The 23,590-nt window shown below is 39.0% G+C and overlaps 1 protein-coding gene across 3 annotated transcripts in view; it reads right to left on the bottom strand.

The window, feature by feature from the left end:
- The window catches only part of SLAIN2 (SLAIN motif family member 2), a 50,959-nt gene that overhangs the window by 8,035 nt on the left and 19,334 nt on the right, over positions 1-23,590 (bottom strand). For 2 of the 3 annotated variants that reach the window (XM_021712822.1, XM_008058941.1), the window contains exon 6: positions 18,166-18,243. The exons of the other annotated variant lie outside the window; for it this stretch is intronic. In XM_021712822.1, coding sequence (XP_021568497.1) covers positions 18,166-18,243 — 78 coding nt within the window. The remainder of the gene's footprint in view (positions 1-18,165; positions 18,244-23,590) is intronic. 3 annotated transcript variants of the gene reach the window in all.

The following is a 23,590-nucleotide window of genomic DNA, read 5'->3' as shown; positions in this document are numbered from 1 at the left end:
CTTCATCAACTAAGTGATGGAATATTCTAACTCCTCAGTTGGCATTTCATCCACGTTCACAGCATCTTCACCAGGAGCAGCTTTCACTTTATTTGTTCATCTTTGTAAGATGCAACTCCTAAATCAGTTCAGTTTTATTATGAGAATGCAGCAATTTGCTCACATCTTCAAGCTCTCCTTTTGGGGGAGAATCAAGGTCTTACTCTGCCTAGGCTGGAGTGCAGTGCCTCAATCATGGCTCACAGCAGCCTTGACTTCCAGGGCTCAGGCAATTCAGCTCAACCCCCTGAGTGCTGGGACTACAAGTATTACCACATTTGGCTAACTTTTTGATGTTTTGATAGAGATGAGGTCTTGCTATGTTGTTATGGCTGGTCTTGAACTCCTGGGCTCCAGCAATCCTCTTGCTTCAAATCCCAAAGTGTTGGGATTACAAGCGTAAGCCACTGCACCTGGCACAAGTTTCACTTCTAATTCTCCTTCTGTTTTCACCAAACCTGCAGTCACTTCCTCCACTGAAGTCTTGAGCCGCTCAAAACCATCCACAAGAGCTGGAGTGAACCTCCTCCACACTCCTGTCAATGTTGATATTTTTACATCTTTCCATTAATCACAAATGTTCTAAAAGTTTTTTACTGATACATGATATTTGTACATATTTATGGAGCAAACGTGACATTTTGATACAGGCATAAAATTTGTCATAATCAAATCAGAGTATTCAGGATACCCATCACCTCAGATGTTTACCATTTCTTTGTGCTGGGGACATTGCGCCTCGTCTATATTGAAATAGACAACGTATTATTGTTCACCACATTTACACCTGTTCTGCCAAGCATTGGAACCTGCCCCTTCTATCTAGGTGTATTTTGTACCCATGATCCACATCTCTCCACTCCCGCTCCACCCCCGCCCCAACACTTCCCAGCCTCTGGAAACCATCCTTCTACTTTCTATCTCTGTGAGGTCAACGTTTTTATGTGTGAAAAATGTGAAAATCATGAATGCTACTACTGGCATTTAGAATGGGGAGTCCTTTCTAGAAGGCTTTCAATTGACTTTGCCCAGCTCCGACAGAGGACTTGCTATCTACAGCAGCTACAACTTTACCAAATGTGGTTCTTAAAAAAGAAGACCTGAAAGTTGAAATCACTCCTTGACCAGTGAGCATGAACTTTCTGTCAGCAGGCACGAGCACGACACCAGTCTCCTTGCACGCCACCAGCAGATTGCTCGGTGACCACGTGTGCTGTCAATGAGCAGTTCTACTTTGAAAGGAACCTTTTTTCTGAGCAGCAGGCCCCCAAAGTGGGCTTAAAACACTCAGTAAGCCATGCTGTGAACAGATGTGCTGTCATCCATGCTTTGCTGGTCCATGTTACAGCTAGACAGAGTACCTTCAGCCCAGTTCCTAAGGGTATGGGAATGGTCAACAAGCACTGGCTTCAATGAAACGTCACCAGCGTCATTAACCCCTAGCAAGAGAGTCAGCCGTGCTCTGAAGTTCTAAAGTCAGGCATCGACTCCTCTTCTCAAGCTACAAAAGCAGATTCTTCCATTGTGAGACAATTTCACTTCTGTTGAACATCTGTGCTCAGTGTGGCCAACTCCACCGATGTCCTTGGCTAGACCTTCCGGAGAACCTGCCGCAGTTTTTCATCAGCACCTGCTGCCTCACCTTGCGTTTTTATGCCACAGAGATGGTTTCCTTCCTTAACCCTCTGTTAGCCTCAAGATTCTTTTGCAGCTTCCTTGTGTCGCTCATTGTTCCTAGAATTAGACTCTGGCTAAAGGAAATGTTGCATCTGCTCTGCTCTTGCATCTGGAACCTTCTCCATGTCAGCAAGAAGGCTGTTGTGCTTTTGCAACATGTGGGTGTTCACTGGAGGAGCACTTTTAATGTCCTTCCAGAACTTCTCCTCTGCATCCCCCACTTGGCTGTTTGGCACAAAGGGCCTAGCTTCAGCCTGTCTCGGTTTTCAACACATTTCCCCGTTAAGCTCAACCATGTCCAGCTTTTTTTGGTTCTACATAAGCGATGCGTGACTCTTCCTATCACTTGCACACTGGAGGTCACTGTAGGGCTATTGATTGGCCTAGCTTCAGTAATGCTGTGTCTCAGGGAAGAAGGAGGTCCGAGGAGAGGGAGTGAGACAGGACATGCCTGGGCAGTGGAGCAGCCAGAACACACATTATAATCGATGACATTCACTGTTGTATATGGCTGCAGTCTGCGGTGCCTCAAAACAATTACAACAGTAACATCAGAGATCACTGACCACAGATCACCATAACAACATGTAAAAAGAAAAAAGGCTGAAAGATTGTGAGAACTACCAAAATGTGACACAGACTCAAGACATGGGCACATGCTGTTGGAAAAACAGCGGTGACAGACTTGCTCAACACAGGGTGCCACAGTCTTCGATTTGTAAAAAACAAACAAACAAACAAACAAACAAAACAAAACAAAAAAACTCCAACACAGTATCTGTAAAATGCAATAAAACAAAGCATAATAAAATGATGTATTCCTATAGTCACGTAACTATTAAGGAAATTGATTCCATAATTCAAAAACTCCTCAAAAAAAAGAAATCTCTATGTTCAGATGGTTTCACTGAGAAATTCTATCAAATGTTTAAAGTAAAAACTAACACAAATTCACATAATCTCTACCACAAACAGAAGAGAACATGTCCCAATTCATTTTATGAGGCTGTATTACCTTGATACCCAAACTAGAAAAAGACAGTATTAAAAAAAAACTAATAGAGATCTATATTGCTTATGGATACAGATGCAAAAATCCTTAACAAAATATTAGCAAATAGAATTCAGCAATATATAAACAGACTTATATGCTATGACCAAATAGAATTTATTCCAGGATGCAAGCCTGGTTCAGTATTTGAAAAACCAATCAATAAAGTGTACCATAGAAACAGGATAAAGAAAAATCACACAATCGTATCAATTGATGCCAAAAAAGAAAGCATATGACCAAAATTCCACACACAGTCATGATAAAAGTTCTCAGAAAAGCAGGAATAGGGGACGTTTCCTCAATCTGATAAAGAACATCTACAAAAAACCTACAGCTAACATTATATTTGATGAAGATTGAATGCTTTCCCTTCTAAGTTCAGGAACACAGCAAGGATATATGCTATCACCAGTTATTGAATATAGTGCTAGAAATTCTAGCCAGTGAAATATGCAAAAAAAGAAAAAGAAAAGGAAATAGAAGGCTTATAGATTAGAGAGAAAAAAATTGTCCCATGATTATCTACACAGAAAATCCCACCAGGGAGAGTCTACACACACACACACACACACACACACACACACACACACACACACACACAGTTCTAGAAATAATAAGTGGAGTAAGGTCACAGGGCTGGATAAAAATGCAAACACTGACTATGTTTCTATATACTGACAATGAACACATAGAAATCAAGATTAAAAACACAATACCAGCCGGGCTCGGTGGCTCAGCCTGTAATCCCGTGCCTTTGGGATGCTAAGGTGAGTGGATTGCCTGAACCCGCGGGTTCGAGACCCGCCTGGGCAACTTGGCAAGACCTCATCTCCACAATAAATCAAAAATTAGCTGGACATGGTAGCGTGCGCCTGTAGTTCCAGCTACTTGGAAGGCTGAGGCAGAAGGATCGCCGTAGCCCAGCAGATAGAGGCTGCGGTGGCCAGGAGCAGCCACTGCACCCCAGTCTGGGCGACAGAGTGAGACTCCAACTCAAAAAAAAAATAAAAACAAAAAAACCCACAATACCAACTTTATTGCTAAAAAGAAAAAACTCCACTTGGATATAAATCTAAGAAATTTCAGATGTCATAGGTTAGCTGTGAAGAGCCAATGAGTAATGTGTATAACAATTATTGGTAAAGTATAAAATATTAAACAAATTGTAAGGCATATCACATCTGTGCCTTCCCTATTGAAGGAACAGGGGCTCCTTCTGCTGGCTCCAGCTGTTTTCTGGAAACATGTTCAACAAAGCCACACAGGACTGTCTCATAGGATGTCCTTACAAATCAACTCAAATATAAGTAGTAACGTAGACTATACTGCCTAAATTAATTATGACAAGTTATACTTTCTCTTATTCTTTTTTGGATACCAAGAAATGCATTTGAGTCAGGCGGAAAATGAAGGAACATTATCTGTCTACTTTAGGCAAGAATTAGAAGACTGTTTATAAAAATGACACATGACTAAGAATGCTAACCTTGGTGTCTAAGTTAAGCCATCTCTAAAATGCAATGGCGAGTAATACGAGAATTCACATTTTAAAAATACGGTTGCCTTTTATAAGTATTTAATAATTGTGCCAAGTTTGTTTTCTAATTAAGGTAATATAATTCAGGCAGGTACCTAAAACATCTCTTTAAAAAAAGAGTAAATTATGTTTTTAATTTGATAAACATTCACTGAAAATGTTTAGAAGTAATATGTCCCACATGTATTAACAATATAAAAGTCAGATATTCCAAGTTTTGTCTTCATAATGTGGTGTTCTTCAAACTATAACTTTCATTAACTGCATACATTGTAACAATTTTAAATGCCCAACAAATATATAGATAGGAATAAAAATATATACATTGCCAAATACTGGCTACATGACCAATGGGAGAAGGAAGCCATTTATTAAAATACATATACACTGCATTATTAATGAATCAAAGACAAAAACATTTCCTTGTTAGCTATCCTTTATTATGCTAAGTTATATCATTCAACAGTCTATATCCCATCCATGATAACAACAAGTTACTGACATAGTAAGAATTTTTTTAAAAGTTCTGGTTGCCAAAGACCACAGAGATGAATTAAATGTGCTTCTCTCAATACAGAGTTAAAGACTCCTTATTAAAAGATTTATTATTGACTGTCTACGCCAAACCCTCTCACATAGATAAGGAAAACTGTCATAATCACAGAGGTCAATTGAGTATACAGACAGGAAAGTCATCATTTGAACACGGGTCTCTTAATTCCCAGATCAGAATTCTTTACCGGTAACCAAAAGAGAAACATTTCTGGGACAGAAATTAAAATGTCGTTTTCAACATTTAACACTGAAATGTTAATTTTCCACCAGACTCAGAAAGTTGATTTGTGGGGTTACTGTCCCAGGCAGGTTTTATAAAATACGACTCTGAAGCATAGTAAATTGGCAACTGCTGACAAGAAATCATACACACACAAAAAATAAGACAGCACAGAAGGGCTTTGATCTCTTCTTTCTTTACTGTATGTGACTCACCATTATTTCTCTAAGTATACAGACATTTCTTAAGTTATCAAAAAAGATGTATTAAACACGAGAGGCAGAAAAAGCTCTAAGAATGGGGCTTCACAGCTTTTCTTCCATAAATGCAAAAATATATACAGGAATAAATAAGCTATCAATCAACTTTTACAGTCCAATCTTCTAGTTTACTTTAAAAATAGAAAATAACTTTGGAACTGACCCTCTTCAAGTTAACTACTCAACCTCAAAAAGACTTTTAAAAGGTAAGTTTTTAAAAAATAAGTGTTATTATTTAACTGTAAATTTTAACCACCCTTGGGATACCAAAGCTAAAAAATATGTGTATACACACACACATGAACATACAAACATACAACTCTGGAATTGTTCAGATTCACTGGGCATATCAACCCTGCAGGGGAAGTTTTTAACAAAACAGCTTCATTTGGAAGATTAATGAATTAATTAGGAATCAAAACACCTTTATCAAGACTTCTCAACAGAATAGTATTAGAACATACAGAGTAGGGACTCAGCATCCTCAGAATTCCAAAAGAGGCAACAAGTCCTCACACAAAAAGCAATGTGGCAGCAGCTGAGAGTGGGAGGGGCCTGCCCACTCCCACAGGGCAGTAAGAGAGGTCTGTGGTGAGGTGTATGGTTAGGACTATGGTGAGGTCTAGGAGGGACGCGGCAGACATAAACTCTTGAAACCAAGCCATCAAACCCCTCTTCTAGGTGCAAACAGACCACTAGAATCGAAGGAATATTAAGTCCAGGTGGGTGAAAGCAGGGAGGCTCAGAATGGGATGCCTAGATCACTGCAAAGGAAGAAGCTGGATCTTACACTTCACACCATTCACCTTAGCTCAGACTGGATCACAGAGCCTAAATGCAAGAGCTGAGCCTATAAAACTCTTGGAAGAAAACACAGGAGTAAATCTTGATAACCTTGGGTTGGGCAATGGTTTCTTATATGACACCAAAAGCATGACCCATATGAAAAATGGATAAACTGCACTTCATCAAAATTAAAAACTTTTGTGCTTCAAAAAACACCATAAAGAAAGTGAAAAGACAACCCATCGAATGGGAGAAAATACTTGTGTGTCACATATCTGATGTGGAAACTATCCAAAATATATAAATAAGTGTTACAACTCAACAATGAAAACAAACAAACAACACCTAACTTTAAAAAAGGGGCAAAGAATTTCAACATTTCAACAGACATTTCTCCAAAGAAGATACACAAACGGCCAATAAGCCCATGAAAAGATACACAGTAGTCATGCAAATAAAAACCACAATGAGATTTCACTTGACAACACTGTACTAGGATACCTTTAAAAAAAAAAGATAATTACAAGTGTTAGTGGGGAGATGGGGAGACAGAGAAAACGGAACCCTCATACATTGTTGGTGGATTCTAAAATTATGCAGCCACTCTGGAAATTAAAATTGTTTGCAGACCCTCAAAATGTTAAATTAAAGGTATTATATGACCCGGTAATTCCACTTCTTTTTTTTTTTCCTGAGTTGGAGTCTCACTCTGTTGCCCAGACTGGAGTGCAGTGGCTGCTCCTGGCCACCGCAGCCTCGACCTGCTGGGCTCTGGTGATCCTTCTGCCTCAGCCGTCCAAGTAGCTGGAACTACAGGCGCGGGCTACCATGCCTGGCTAATTTTTTGATTTATTGTAGAGATGAGGTCTCGCCAAGTTGCCCAGGCGGGTCTCAAACCCGTGGGCTCAGGCAATCCACTCACCTCAGCCTCCCAAGGCGCGGGATTACAGGCTGAGCCACCGAGCCCGGCTAAACATATTCTTTCTTTATATCCTTATTGGATGAGCTTTGTTCTATTTTTAAATTTTATTTTTTTTAACTTTTGGTGGCCAGCAAACATGACAATAATGCTCATCATCACTAATCATCAGAGAAATGTAAATTAAAATCACAAGATACTATTTCACACCAGTCAGAATGACTATTACTAAAAAGTCAAAAAACAGGATGATGGTGAGGATGCAGAGAAAGGAAACACTGACACAGTGGGTGCGCGTATAAATTAGTGCAGCCTCTATGGAAAACAGTATGAAGACTTCTCAGAGAACTAGACACAGAACTACCATATGATCCAGCAACCCTATCATTGGGTATCCACTCCGCATTTTGTCCCCCTGAAAGGTCTACGACATCACCAGGTGACAGGAATTTTAGCTCCACTATAACCTTATGGGGCCACTATTGTATATGTGGCCTGTTGTTGACCAAACCATTACTATGCAGCAAATGACCGCACTGACATATGCTGTAGTGTGATGAACTTCAAGAACATTATGCTAAGTACAAAAAGTCAGCCACAAAATATCATACACTGTACAATTCCGTTCATATAAAATGTCCGACACTGGTAAATCCGTAAGAAAGAAAGATGAGTGGCTGTCAGGGCTGGGAGTGGAGAATGAGTTCGTGAGTATGATGTTTCTGATAGTGGCAATTACTATGTTCTACAGTAAGACAATGGTAATGGTTGCTCCATTCTGTGAATATAGTAAAAAGCACTGAGCACTTCTCAAAACAGCAGAGGGAGCTTTAAATCAAGCTCTAAATGTATAGAAAAATCAACTGAAAAAACACCGTAAATCAAAATGGGAAATACTCAGAAATGAGGTGACAGAACTAGGGAAGGAATCGACACAATGAATCATTTCAAAATGAAGTCTAAGAGGGAACACAAGAGTCAATATATACAATAGATAAAAGAGCTTTAAGAGAAGTAAACAACAAAAAGAAACCATCATATAACAAGAAGAAAGAAACAACTCAAGAGAAGGCCACAGATATTGAAACAAAGAACATCCCGCATGTGCACAACAGGAGTGTCCACAAAAAAGAAAACCAAGGCAAGAGAACAGAATACTGGCACTGTAATTCAATAAAACGTATCTGGAAAATTTTAAAAGATTTGCTATTCTATAATGAAAGAACACGTTTCAAATCTGGGGAAATCAGCTCAGAAGGATGAATATCAAGACGTAGCCTAGTAATTATTCTACTTTAGAGGAATCTAAAACATCCATGTACATCCAGATAAAAAGATCTAGTGATTATTACAGAAACAGTTCTTTATTCCTGGAGAAAATGGAGTAATATATTTAAGATACTAAAGAAATGAGTCAAATAATTCATATCTAGCCAATGACTTTCAAGTACAAAACAGCAGTCATTAACAAAAATTGGAGGAATGAACATTGTTCCCATAATTCCTTCTTAACAAATCTACTAGAGAATAAACTTCAGAGAAGAAAAATGGTGAGACACTGACATACAAACTGGTAATATGCATCAAATGTATACTTAAATGCAGAGCTAAGACTGAGGCACCCTAAGGAGAGGACAGGATGGAACAGCTACAGAATTTGATGCTTAGATACAGTATAGCTGTTTTAAAAAAGGAGTGAGAATATGCAAACTGTTTCAGAAATTGTTTTCAGTATCACATTGTATATTACACTAATGCTATCCTGAGAATACTCTGTGGGTGACATGGGGTTTTAAAAAACCTATAATATGATATTCTAACTCTATGTGTTGCTGCGAAACAGGATTCTCAGGCTGGAATAACATTATAAGGGATTAAATAATTACCCAGAATCCTTGAATTTGAATGGGAAGTATCAGCATAAATTTATTAAGGTAGTTGTTAATCTTAAAAGATATACAACTACAATCCTACACATCTATTTCCTAGTTCTAGTAACTGAAAAGATGGAAACAATGACCAACTCCATTGCAATGAGCAGAGTAACACATTCAGATTTTGATACTAAAATACATTTTCTCCCCAAAAGAAAGCAGGACTTTTTTGGAGAAATGGCCAATTCCAGGTCTGTGGCAGGAAATGTCCCAGATAGGCCTGTCTGATCATACCAGTTAGCAGGATGTTATCAAAGACTGCTAGGGTTGTGTCAAAAAGACTTGGAAGCCAACTTGTAGAGGCCCTCCACCAAAGCTGGAACAATATCTAGAATGGACTGAAACACAAATATGTTCAAATCCATGAGTTCATAATGATATATTAATTGGCCACCTTTGGAGGGTGCTGAGTGTTTTGTTTTGTAAAACTGACAAATAAAGGGAAAGAACAAATATTTGTTCTGAATTTCCTAAAAGAAATTGTACCACTGGGTGACCAAATACGATGGGGACACACACACACAAATTATTTTTTGGAGGACAGGCTCCTTGTAGTACAGGCTTCCCCTGCTAAGTAAGTGTAATAGGAACCCATCAACTTTAATATACCAGCTAGTGTTGTTGTGAGAGGCTGCATCCAGCTTCAGTGAATTTTGGGGGGAGATTATTTCAATGCATTTGCCCATTTCATGATGGGTGATTTATGAGTACACCTGCCCACACCACACTGAGTGCTTAGCAGTTGTGGTTGCTGTTTTTACCAAAAACAGCATGACTCCCATGCCCCACCTTCTCAATTCACCTGATTTCAACCCAAGCGACTTTTTTGTTTGTTTGTTTGTTTCCCTAGATGAAAAAAGTACTCAAAGGGAAATGTTTTGCCAATGTGGAAGAGGTGAAACAAAAAAGTGGCAGATGCACTAAAAGGCATCAAAACCGACAAGTTAAAAAATTGTTATGAGCAGTGGAAAAGACATCTTGATAGTTGTACTGCACGAAACAGAAAGGACTTTGAAGGTGACTGAAGTTTAAACATAAATAAACACAAATTTTTTTTTTTTTGAATTGGAGTCTCACTCTGTTGTCCAGGCTAGAGTGCAGTGGCACGCTCCTGGCTACTGCAGTCTCAACTTGCTGGGCTCAGGCGATCCTTCAGACTCAGTCTTCCAAGCAGCTAGAACTACAGGCGTGCGCTAAGTTGCCCAGGTGGGTCTCGAACCCACAGTCTCAGGTAATTCTCTTGCCTCAGCCTTCCAAAGTGCTGAGATTACAGGCTGAGCCACCGATACTGGTCAACACACAAATTTTAATAAACAAATTCTATTTTGGGGGGGTTCCTCCCGTAATAAGGAAAAATTTCTCTTTCCACAGTATTTTGACAAATAAAGAAAGGCATGTTAGAATTAAAGTATCCCAATTCTCTAATCTTAGAGAACTACGAATATAGGCATTCAGTATCAGTGACTGCTGACATCACAAAAAGAGGAAACCCCACTTTCAGCACCTTTGGATAGAGAAGCGTCCCCCCCATGAAGTAGTTTTGCCAAACATAATAAAAATCCATCTAATTAATTGCCTAAATCCCACCACCAATTTACAGAAAACACAGAGGACTCTGGAGCCTATTAAATGAAGGCAGGAAAATACCATTATCAAAATTAACCTGTAAGCACCTATGCAGAACCATCAATCTGGCGGTTTCTTCAGGCAAACAAGGGTGAGAAGAGAGAGGAACACAACAAAGTAAGAGAAACTTTAAAAGACATAGTAAAAAGGCAAAACTACAGTCTCATTACTTGGATGCTAAGAGCACACGGAAAAACAAAGCCGTGACTGCTATGAATTTCAGAAGAACAGCTACGGGGGTCAAGAGAGGCTTGTGTTTGAAAACAGACGGGTAGAGGGCACCTGGGGCATCAAGTCCTAGCTTTCTGACACCGGGGTGGCTGCAAGGGTGTTTGCCTCACAAAAATTAATTAAGCTCTCTATGTAGTGTATAGTTTTCTCATTTTGTGTTTTATTTAAAAATAACAAAGTTTAAGCCTGGCACAGTTGTGGGGGCCCGCCCCGCAAGGGTCGTGGGAAGTGTTGAAGGAGACACGGATAGGTGAACGACAATCATATATCAGACACCTGCTTTAAGAAAGTTAAGTGTATATTTCTTTATGTGTCAGGAATATTTTTATTTTAGGCTCTTATGTTCTTCAGAGTCCTGTGATCGCCTCCCTTGTCCAGATGTCTTCGTTATTTTTTTCTTATCTTGTAGTGTTTGTTTTTAAAGAGAACTCAAAGGAAACTTTTAGTAATGTTTTCTAGGCCTCTCAAGGTTGTTTTTTGTTTTAGCTGATCTTGTCATAAAAGTGTCTGATTATTATATTATGAGTTTAGTGAAAACCTATTCTATAAATGTTAATTTAGAGTTATAAGTTTATAGTTTTAATTATAGAATTAAGTAAAAACCTTAACATTAATCTTTATCCTAAGTTAGTGAAAACAGTGTTATAAATCACCTACATAACTTCTAGTTAAGTGTTAGAACTTACAAAGAATTCATAATGAACTTATTATAAACTTGTGCTTCTAAAAAATCCTTATGTTTAAACACTAAACTGCATAATCCTAAATCTAATAGGGAGTGAATATACTTATATCATTTATACTTAAGCAATATCTAGTAACTTACAACCAAGTGAAAGAAAGCATTCTTGATGTGCTTCAGAGTTTAACCCTTGCATATGTTAGAAAAGGCCAAGTGGCATAGTGGGAAAAATGGAAAAATAAACCATGATATTTCCGGGTTAGCTGTGATTCTTCGCATAAACATGCCATCTTCTTTTTTCATGACTGCACAGAATTTCTTCAGCTGTATCAACAGCAAAGATGGAAGACAGAAGGGCCTCAGCTGCCTGGGCTCGCTTTGCGGCCAGGGGTCCTCAGCGCACCTGGACTTTGTCATCAGGCGGGCCTCCAAGGCTGGCTCCCGACATATCCCCCTTTTTTGTTTTTTAATACGAAGTCATGAAATTTTGTGTTTAGTTGAGAGATGTTATTTTTTAATGATTTGAAGATGACTGGAAGTAAATATAATAGTAGTAAGATTATTTTTTTACAAATTTTTACATTGATTAATATAGACAATAATGATTTTTGATTGACAAATGAAGAAAAATTGATATAGATTGACTGAGTCAATTGGGTGAATTTAAATTGTTTTTTAGTAGAGTTAATGTCTTGTATTTTTTGATGAAGTTTGGAGAGATTTAAATTTATGTTGGAGTGGTTTTAAATTTTGGAGATATGATTTTTAATCTCATCCCAGGTATGAACAGACTTGTTTATTTGGAGAGGTGTGACACAAATTTATTTAAACTCTGAATGATATTTTAAAGTCAATTTAGTCTTTTTTAATGTATTAATTTTATTTTTTAAGTTTTGGTCGATAATTTTTTGAGTTGTTAAAGTTAATGAGACATTTTTGGATAATTGATTTGTAAATGTAGTAGTATGTATTTTTTTAGTTAAAGTTATAGCTGAAACTGAAACTGAAGTAGTAATGACTATTAAAGTTGTAATTTTTAAAATTAAAGTTGTTATAAATTTTTTTGGTTGTGACAACAGTGAGTTAATCTCATATCTAAACACTAAACTATATATATTATATCAAAGAGATGTAAGATTTATACGAACCATTAAATAAGAAGGCTGTTTAATAATCATAAATCTCTATATAAATTAGAAAAAGTAAGATAATTAGTTAATTTATGATTTATGCAAGTAGTTTGATTTTTTAGGTAAACTAAAACATATTGGAAGAGAATTAGAACAACTTGAAAAGGAAAAATTATGATTAATAATAGTTTTGACCCACAATGAAAAAAGAGTGGGGCCTTTTAATAAAGAGGAATGATTAGTAAAAACAGTAATAATTTTAGTATTTCATGTAACAGGTTGGAATATTGGAGGGTTTGGGATATCAGCCCAATAAGATTTTTTTTTTTTTTAAATAAATACAACCCACCTGGCTTGCTATAATAGCCAGTATAGCAATAAAAATAGTAGAGAGAGTAAGAGAAGTAATTTGAAACCAAACCAAATTTTTTGTGTCATGTATTAGCACTTTTAGTTGTCCCCAAGTTGGTGGTTTGTAGGTTCTCGCAGTACTGTGGTGGGGGTGGGAAGCCGGACATTTTTGATGAGGCGGTCCAGAACCCAAATAGGTAAAGTAAACTTTAGGCATTTTGATGATGAAAGGCATGAGAAGCAGTAGCTGTTAATGAAGGAAAAGCAAAACATTACATAGTCTCATTAATAAGAGCACTGTCTTTAGATAATGGACCAAGGAAGGGTAGAATGAGTATGAATAATGAGTAGCATAAACAGGTTTTATATTAGCACAAATATGTAATTGAATGGTTTATAAAACAATAATTATGTTAGTGGGGGAGAAGGAAGAGACAGTATGAAGACTAGCAGTTTTTAAAAGACGCAGTATACCTGTAACATAATGTTAGTGTTGAGATTAAAAATTTTTTGTAAAGATCTGACAAGCTGCAAACAGCTTAACTCATAGAGTAGAATTATAATCTGTATGAAAACAAGAAGTAATACCATTAATAATAGTAACCGCTGTTTTAGAAGAGGAGCCATCTGTAAAAACCAAGCTAGCATTTTGTAGAGGTTGAGCACTGGTAACCTGAAGAAAGATAAAAGAATGATTTTTTTTTTTGTATAAGTAAGAAGTGGAGAAGGAGGATAGTGGAGAAGGAGGATAGGATTGTCATCAGGCGGGCCTCCAAGGCTGGCTCCCAACACACAGTGGCTCATGCCTGTAATTCCAGCAATTCGAGAGGCTGAGGCAGAAGGAAGGATTGCTTAAGCCCAGGAGCTCAAGACAGCCCAGGCAACACAGTGAGACTTCATCTCTCTAAAAAATTTAAAAATTAGCCAGGCATGGTGGCGCATGCCTATAGACCCAGCTACTTGGGAGGTTGAGGCGGGAGGATCACTTGAGTCCAGAAGGTTGAGGCTGTAGTGAGCTGGATTGTACCACTGCACTTCAACCTGGGTAACAAAGACTGCCTCAAAAACAAAAACAAAAAATAAGATAAAATTTATAAATTAGAAATTACTGTAAACGTAATAATCCTTAAGTTCTGAGAGAAATGTACTACAGTCTACAAAAGAACAAGTCAAAAGGTTCTACAACCTCAAGGCAGGGGAGAAGCTCTTGACCACGGTTACGGTGAGCTAAGGGAAGGCTGGGGTGCTTTGGAGGTGACTGAGCTGTTGTCAATATGTCTGCACTAGAGGGGTTCCTCTGACAGCATCAGCATTTGGACTCATCTATAAACTCGGGGGCCAGGGAACAATACAAATATTATAATGAGGTTGAGTGGTCTTAGGAGACCTTTAAAGATCTTACAGCTGTAACCTGCACATTCTAAAATAAAGTCAGCAATTGAGAAAATGAAGATACACATTTCAAAGGAGAGAATTCTGACCTAGGACTTTCTCAGCAAAGGAAACTGACGATGGAATCAAAAACTAAAGAGGGAACAGAGATCCTGGAAAATCCCAAAAGCATTACCCAGTCGAAATATACAATAAACCCTACCATACTTATGTCCTTCCAAAAACAGCACGAAATGGCTTGATGGGAACCTGCATGTCTGGAGGGAGCCAAGCCCAGTCCCCTGCTCTCTCTACTCCCAATGTCACAAGGCAGAATCCTGAGAGGCAGGATTTTACTTTAACTGTATCCAATAAAGCCTGTGGTGGCAGCGGCTGGCTGTGAACACCACAGTGGAGGATAGAGTAAAGAGGGGCTGGATGAAGGTGACCCGTGGGAGAGCTGTGAGTGGACTGTGTTTATGGCAGAGTCAAGAGATGCTTGTTAATCAACAGAAAAGGGAACATGACGGTTCTCATTTTGAATCCAAGATTCAAATCTCCCAAGATAATGACAAGATTTTTGGGCTCTCCATTTTCAGATAGTTCTGTATTGACCCGCATTTTAAAATCCATCAGGAAGCCCTTCTATAAACACTGTTTATTTCACCCTGAATATTTCAAAACAGTGAATTGGAGCTGCAATAGACAGCCCGCACCCTCCACTACTCCTCAGCAGCCTCCTCCCTTCTGAATACCGCATTTCCCAAATCTGCATTCACTTGGTCTACCGAGCCTCCACTTCTTTCCCTGACGTGGTGAGCCTCCACCCTGTTTGCCTTCACTGAGTGTATAACTGGCAGTCACTCTTTTTCAAAGCAGGTCCAACAGTCACTTCTACGAAGTCTTCAAAACGTACAATGGATTCTTTTTCTCAGAGAGGAATGGGCTGAAGAAACACAAAACACTTGCAAAAAGAAAATGCAAAGACAAATGTGTCCAGCCTTTCTTGACCTTAGTGACATGACTATATCATTCAACAAATATTCATGGAGTGGCTGTTTGAACGAAGCAACACAGTTCTTTCTTACTTCACTTCCCATCTTCAAGCACCTATGTCATTATTAAATCCAATTAAAATCAAAGTGACTGTATTTCTGATTGTCAAGGAATCCTTTTCCTCTTCCCATGAGCCAGTCAGCACTTATAAATGGTACATCAGCTTTCTAGAAAATTGTACAGACTCAGCCACAGAATGAGAGAACTGATTTGTGACAATTCATCATCTGTTGGCCCATGTTTCTTTATTGCACAAGTTTAATGCACAGGTAAACAGGTAGCCTCTGTCTCCCATCAATACAGACCCCTCTCTCCCAAGGTCAGACAGGAGGGACATGAAAACATCCATCTGGTCCTGGATCTAAAAGGTATTTTCTAATTCAGCTTCAATAGTAATGAAGCTCACATTTTAAATCTTATACTTGAGTTCATTTCTCAATTGGTTTACGATGTATAGAGAACAGGAATGTGATGGCGGTACCCAAGCTATAAACCAACCAGAAGACAGAAAAGTCTGGATTGAGTAAGAGATTAAATAGATCAACAAGATCAATCACCCACACCATCCACTTCTCTTCCTTTACTAAGTCAACAGCTAGATGCCAGAATTTCAGTTCACAATCATTTTGACACTGGGTTTTCCCCTGTCATCTTATGGAAGGTAGGTAGTTTGGTGGTTGATAGTCACAAAAATAACATAACCCCTATAGGCACATTTTTTTTCTGGATGTGGTGTGTGTGTGTATTTTAAAGATGTGGGGTACAGGTTGGGCACGGTGGCTCAAGCCTGTAACCCCAGCACTTTGGGAAGCCAAGGTGAGAGGACTGCCTAAGCCCAGGGGTTTGAGACCAGCCTGGGCAACTTGGCAAGACCTTGCCTCTATAATACATCAAAAAAATTAGCCGGGTGTGGTAGCGCATGCCTGTAGTTCCAGCTACTTGGAAGGCTGAGGCGGAAGGATCATCTGAGCCCAGCAGATCGACAATGAGGTGGCCGTGAGTGTACCACTGCACTCTAGCCTGGGTGACAGAGTGAGACTCTGACCCCAAAAAAAAGATGTGGGGTAAAACTCAGGATTAGGTATAAAAATGGTCATTGTATAGGTAAAGTTTGGGCCTCCCTTTGGTCCCCACTTGGCCTGGTTTGAGATCGGGTACCTTTATTAATGTGATGCGCCCCCCATCCCCAGCAGTTTCTGGTTACTGCCAATCCATTTCTTATAGTATTATGGCAAATGTTCAGGGTCAGCTAATGAGTAAGAACTTGTGGTACTCAGTTCTTTGTTTTTGAGATAAATCACTGAGTTATAATTATAGACTCTAAATCCATCCAAGTTGCTGTGAAGTTACAGGCACATTTAAAAAATTCAGCTAGAAGTTATGGTCTTCTTAACCTGATAAATACAGCAACATAAAATCTACAGGTAAAAATTTTAAATATGAACCTACCCGATTCCAAAAACAGCTTTACAGAGTATACAACAGATACAATTTATATAAACACAACATCTCTATGCTTTTATTATGGAATAGGCCAATCTCTTTCCTTGTTTTAGATAACCCAACTCGCTCAGGTTCATGCTTCACCTGCCTACCACCGCCCCCCCACCATGGACATACTCAAAAATACCAAGAAGTACTAAAAAAGAAGCCCAAGGTTTCCAAGTAACTCCAAAAGGGCCCCTTTCTGTAAGGAGTCCTATCAAGTTACCTCCTCCATCCACAGAACACCAACCAGCCAGTCTAGTGCTTCTGGCCATGGCACCCAAAGACAAGAGGCCTATGGCCAGCTTCTGGGCCTCAAAACACACTCACACATCCTATTTCTTCATGGACCTACTGACTTCTTTCAGATTCTATAGTTCAAAACGATGTCCTTAAGTTAATCTACTAAGTCATTGCTAACCCATCTAGTAGAGCACCTTTGTAACCATATTAACCCAATCCTATTTCCCAACAAATCTCAAGTTTTCCCCCTCTGACCGACCCCAACATGTACTTTAGTTCCTCATCTCCCTTATGTATCTTGTTATTTACTGATTCATAAAGCTACCAGAAAGCCTTCATGTTCTGGACAGGGAGGATATTTTCCCCTCACTGTCTACATTTACTTCATCAAATTCCCCTGAGGCTTCTGTTCATTCTTGTTACTGCTAGTCCATCCTATTCCACTGCTTCCTCTCAATACTACTTCCTTTTAGCTTCCTCTATATCCAGTCTCCTGGAAATAGTATTAGCTAGCTTTTGCCCAACCTTCATATATTTCTTCAACTCAGTTATTACAAAAGCTACCATACTTCATAAACATAGTGATTTAACTTTAACCACCTTCTAATGTGGAAGTGTTCTCATTTTATCCTACAGATAAGTAAAACCAAAATCCGAAGCCTGAGGAAAAAGCATTAACATATAGAATGTTTGTTGGCTGACATTTGGCCCATTTTAAAGCACTTATTAGTTCAGTTGGCATAAAGTTAAATAATGACCTTCAGTTTTTCGTTGGTAGGAAAAAGTATATATCATTTACTCCTCTCAGAGGAGCAACCCAATACATACCTCTGTAGAAAACACGTTTCTTCTGGATTTATCCAAATAACAGAATAAATCCACATTATTTCATTATTTTCAAAAAGACTAAAGCTTGTCTTACAGACAGCATGAACTCAGTATGCCAAAAGATGTCAGATTTAATTAGACCACTGCTGAAACTTGAAACTTAGTAAGAGGCTGTAGTTACCTCTTTTTGTAGATGAAGTTTGAAGCAACTGTTTGGCTTTGAGGGAAGTACGAGGCAAATTTTTCAGCCTTTGCGAAGCTGTTGAAAAATAAGGAACTGTAACACTTGCCTGGAAGTACAAGATAAAGGCTACAGCGTCTGCACACTTGTATTCAAATACAAACTTGAAAATTTATCAAGGAACAGAAACCATAAGTGCAAATATGTTAGAATCCTAGCAGCAAAGAAATTTGAAAGTGATGCTTAGTGCATTAAGTTGGAAAGGAAAGGGGATGGAACATAGACTTAACAGTTTCTTATAGATGAGAAAATCTCCAATGCCAACAGTCCAAATATCAAAGAGAAAACAAACCACTAGCAAACATGCCACAGGATGCAAAGAATACAAAGATGAAAGTGACGGGTACAAGCACACAGCATCTAATAAAATAAAGCAGCGCTTGTTCAGTGCAAAAAAGCAGATTTTGGCCAAAGCAGTTATTGTTAGATGAATTGCCCTGATATAAAACAATAACCCCCACACTCAAAAAGGAGAAGAAAACTCAGAACCAGGCAGGTCCTCAGGAAGTCACACTTTCATGTACTCCTATTATCTTGCTGTGGAAAACAACTGGCTTCTATTTCAGACTCTGGACAGCTGTACCTAGGCTGAGCACATATGCAGGTGGTGTGAGGGTAAGTGGGGTAAGGACTTTGTGGAGTCAGAGCATCTGCCTGAAAGTTACCAGTGAGGAGAGTTAAGCTTTCTTCTAAACTTCCAGTCTAGTAACTTCATTGACACTCTCAAAGTCAGCATGGAAAAAGCAGCCCAGGTCGCCCAGGGTCCCAATCATTCCAATCCCATGACCACAGTTACAATGACTCAGGAACACCCACCAGTGTGGCTCTTTAAGCAGCTCTAAAATCTCTCTCCCTCCTGCTGCTTAACTCTACCAGAAATGGAAAACGACTGCTTCCCCACAGATAATGAACTTCTTTAAAGCAACAAATGTATTTGATCTCAAATTTTACAGCTCTCCAAATATTACTGTAACCAAGTAACTCATATATTGCCAGGCACACTAGCAAAAAATTCTCCATACTTTAACAAAAAAAATCAGATTTATAATGGGTGACTTTATTCCTGTGCCACAAAAATACAGGTTCCTATCATCACTGAATATTCTTCATCCATATATTTATTTATTCATGTTTTCACCCATTTATACTGTTCCATGCATTCATTCCTACATTCTTTCCTTCATTTAAACAGTTTAGCATCTGCTTTATTCTAGGTACTGTTTCAGATACAGTGGATCCAGGAGCCAACTAGACACAGTTCCTACCCTCACAGAACTAATACTCAACCATCAAAGCAGTCAACTACATGGCCTGCCAGACACTAATGGCTGCTAGGGAGAGAAGTAGGAGAGGACAGGAAGTGGAGATGTAAGTTGCAGTGAGAGTTATCAAGAAAGACTTCCCTAGGAAGATATGTGCACAAAGATATGAAGGAGGAGAGGGAGGGAGCCATGAAGGTGCCCGGGGAAAGCATTCCTGATGGAGGGAACAGCAACTGGAAAGGCCTCTGGTGTGTTTGCAGAATAGAGAGCAGGCTGTGGCCGGAGTGGAGTGAGTCAGAGATGGACAGCCGACTGCTCGCACAGTGACAAGCACCATCTCTCACCTGTACAGCATCTTAACGAGGGCTCAATATAGAAGACCACCTATCAGGAACTCATCTGGAAAGAACCTGTTCAAATTAAGCTCTCTGGTGACTCAGTGACTTCAGCTGTCCCTCAAGTTTCATGGTGTCTATGTATAAGAAAACCTGTCCCCTAGGAATTCAGAGAGTCAGATTACACACAGAAACAGGCAGGAAGCTCTAATGTTACCTGATACAGACAGAATAAAATGTACAACTTTCCTGAAATACAACAATCACATAAGTGACTCAAAGAACAAAACTAAATTTTTATCTGAATTATCAATCTTAATTTGATCAGTTTTCTAAAGACAAAACCATTTTTGAAATCACAAAGTGTAGTTTAACTAGAACTCTCCAGTTATTTCTAAAATAACAGAATTCAATGTGTTAGCCAATTGAAGATATTCATGGTTTAGTATTTTCCTTGGTTTCTTTTAGTATTTATATAATTCCACTCTAGCAAGACCCCAAGGTAAGAAGCAAAGATGCTGCAGAACAATTTATTCCATGCTTCCACGACTTGGGTCAGGGTTTTCCTGTACAAACCAGCACCTCTAAAGACCTCTTTTCTGTTCAACACATACCACCATTTTGCAAGTCATTCTAACTCAAAATGTTCTTACTTTAAATTCCATTATTCATGCCCTAGAGTCTCTTAGCTCCACCATTTCCTTGCATCTTTGTTGTCTCCTAAGTAGCCAAGTCAGACCACCATTCCTCTCTTTCTGGATTAGACCACCATCACTCTCTTTCTGGATTAGACTACTATCTCTCTATTTTTGGATTAGACCACCATCCCTCTCTTTCTGGATTAGACCACCATCTCTCTCTTTCTGAATTAGACTACTATCTCTCTATTTTTGGATTAGACCACCATCCCTCTCTTTCTAGATTAGACCACCATCCCTCTCTTTCTGGATTAGACCACCATCACTCTCTTTCTGGAGTAGACCGCCATCACTCTCTTTCTGGATTAGATCATCATCACTATTTTTGGATTAGACCACCATCACTATTTTTAGATTACAACAGTGCCCCTGGGCATCTCCCTATACCCAACCCTTTCCACTCCATTCATGTACATCAAAGGAAAGGTAGTGGAAGCACTGGCCCTGTCCAATGTAGGCAATCTGTGGGTGTACTGTCTGTAGGGAATTTAAAAACAAACATAAAACCAACTTGGTTTGCTCTCTATGACCACCAAGCCTTGGCAATCATAATCAACATCAGTGGACAAAACATTTCTCCCTGAACAAACAGCTGGTCTATGTTATAAACAACAGTGACAACATGTGTATGCTTTTAATCAGTATTACTCAATCCTTTAACAAACACTACATTTCACATCAAAGTTAATTCAGAGAACTCTCAGCTACAGTCTCCCATGACATAGGTAGATTCAAGAGTACGTTCACAGTCATTCAAAATCACTTACACTTACTTCAGTAGAGTTGGGATATTATAATATTTAACACATGAGAACGAAACAGTGACAGTACAGTGATTGAAAAGCCAGTGAAAGAGAGTATGAGTTACCTAGATTCTGTGATTACATGTGACTATGAACTTGTGTTTAAAATGTCTCAACTGTTAAGAAGACATTTATAAAAACCATTAGACTTGAGCCCTCAAAAACAAAGACATGAAAAATATAACAATTTCTGGAAGTCAAAATGGAATTTTATGACTCTCTGCTGAACTTATCCTTATGCCAAAGACTTTCTCTGTTTGTACAGCAGTTGCTTCATGAAAGAAAAATACTTTCAAAGTTAAAATTTAAAGATGGTATTCCTCCTTCAAATATGAGTGAAGATAGATGGAGTCTCAATATTGAGAGGTCAATTCCGAAGAGGATACTGTCAAGTTTCAGAAGCCAAAGTTGTCCATATTCATTACTGTGACAGATCAATATGTGACATTTTTCCTTTTTTAAAAAAAGATGACTATAACTTAAAATTATTAATCCATTATCTTTTTTCTTTTGTACTGTAAAGTTGATTTTATTACTTATTTTTTTACTGGCAAGGTTATAAGATCAAAGTTCAACAGAATATGTTCACTGTCTGTATTTTTTCCTGGCCATTGCTGCTGTGACTTATCTTATGATTATTACTGAACATCATTTTGTCATAGGTAGGGGACGTTAAAAATACTCTTCTCCAGATGCTCCATGCTAAGTAAGTGGAAGCTTCGGGTAATGAACGTTAATCACCCCTGCACGACACGAGGTCTACACACTTACATTCAGAGTCACCCTTCAATGCACTCATTCCCCATTTCCCATCTTCTCAATGCTACCAAGACACTTTTTATCCACTTAACTTCTAAAAATTCACCCAGATCCTGTCACCCTTCACCATTGCCTTTGTTCGGATCTTCATTGCTTGCCCAGATTTTGCAGGAATAGCCTTCTAAGTCATTTACAGTCTCTCTTCACTGAATCTATTTTCCATATTGGTACCAGAGTGAACTTTCTAAGAAATAACCTTCATGAAAAGCCTGCCGTGGCTCCTCCCAATTACAGGATGAAGTTCAGGTGCCTGACGGTGACATCTGAGAATGCACCTGGCCTGTCCCCTGTCTACAGTTCTCTGGCCTGTCACTACACCCACTCCCTCCTCCATCACACACTCTACACTTCAGTTACACAAAACCACTAGAATCAGGCTGCCATTTTCAAGACTTTTCATTACTGATCCCACTGTTGGGAAAACCTATCCCTTGTTTCTCTGGCAACTCCTAAACTCCTCCTGAGCTGGCTTACATCCTTTCTGAAGGCCCCTTCACAGTACAGTTTAATGCCTCTCCCCTGTTCCCACAGAATTTTCTGCCTGTCACTCACTGCTACTAGAAGGCAGAGACTATCCTATTCATATTTATATTCCCAGTGCTTGGAACACAACATACGCCCAATAATATCTACTGAATAATTAAGGGACACAGGTGTGTCCCTACCGGATAAAATCTAGAGCCCCAAACTAAGCATTCAGGGTCCTCCACTGTCAGGGTCTAACACAGTGGTTCTCAAACTTGAACTTAACAAGAATCAGCTGAGATGCTTCCAAAAAATAGTCTGGGTCCCCACTCCAAGTGTATTCAAAATTTCCAGAGATAAAATTCTATTTATAAATCTCCTTGTGATCAGATAGTTGACTCAATATCGCTGCACTACTTATCCTTAAATAGATGCTCTGTAACTATTTTATTTATTATTAGACTGCCCTTTACACATATTTATTATGACTTATTTATTTTCATTCATGTTTCAAAATTATGTAAAACTCAAATGTTATGTCTGAGTGTTTTGGTAGTAAGTGACATCAGTAGTAGATGACTCCTCCCTCGAGGGCCCCAGTGCTACCTGGTTGTGCCCAGGCAGACAGCTGTCCTGGACGTCCTCCCTCTTCTCCAACAGGAGGTCCCAAGTGAATGTTGGTCCTATGCCTTTTTCTCTGGGGGTGTACTCTGTGACCATTCAAAAATATTCCTTCATCTGGCTAAATGTAAGCACGTGGACAAGAATCACACTGAATTATTGTATTCTTTTGTGTCTATACACAAAGTACTCACAGCTCGATCCTCTAATCACCCCTTCAGCAGCCCAGGAACCTCTCGTAAGTTGCCTACTCACATGCGATGAGGTCAGCATGGTGCAATCTGAAGATGGGGAGGGAACCAGTGCAGAGGTCCTCAAACTTTTAAAACAGGGGGCCAGTTCACTGTCCCTCAGACTGTTGG

The sequence above is a fragment of the Carlito syrichta genome, unplaced genomic scaffold, assembly GCF_000164805.1.
Source record: "Carlito syrichta isolate Samal-C Ts95f unplaced genomic scaffold, Tarsius_syrichta-2.0.1 Scaffold303660, whole genome shotgun sequence".
Taxonomy (NCBI): Eukaryota; Metazoa; Chordata; class Mammalia; order Primates; family Tarsiidae; genus Carlito; species Carlito syrichta.
Note: the sequence above shows the minus strand (reverse complement) of the source record. Positions and strands in the feature narration are given on the sequence as shown.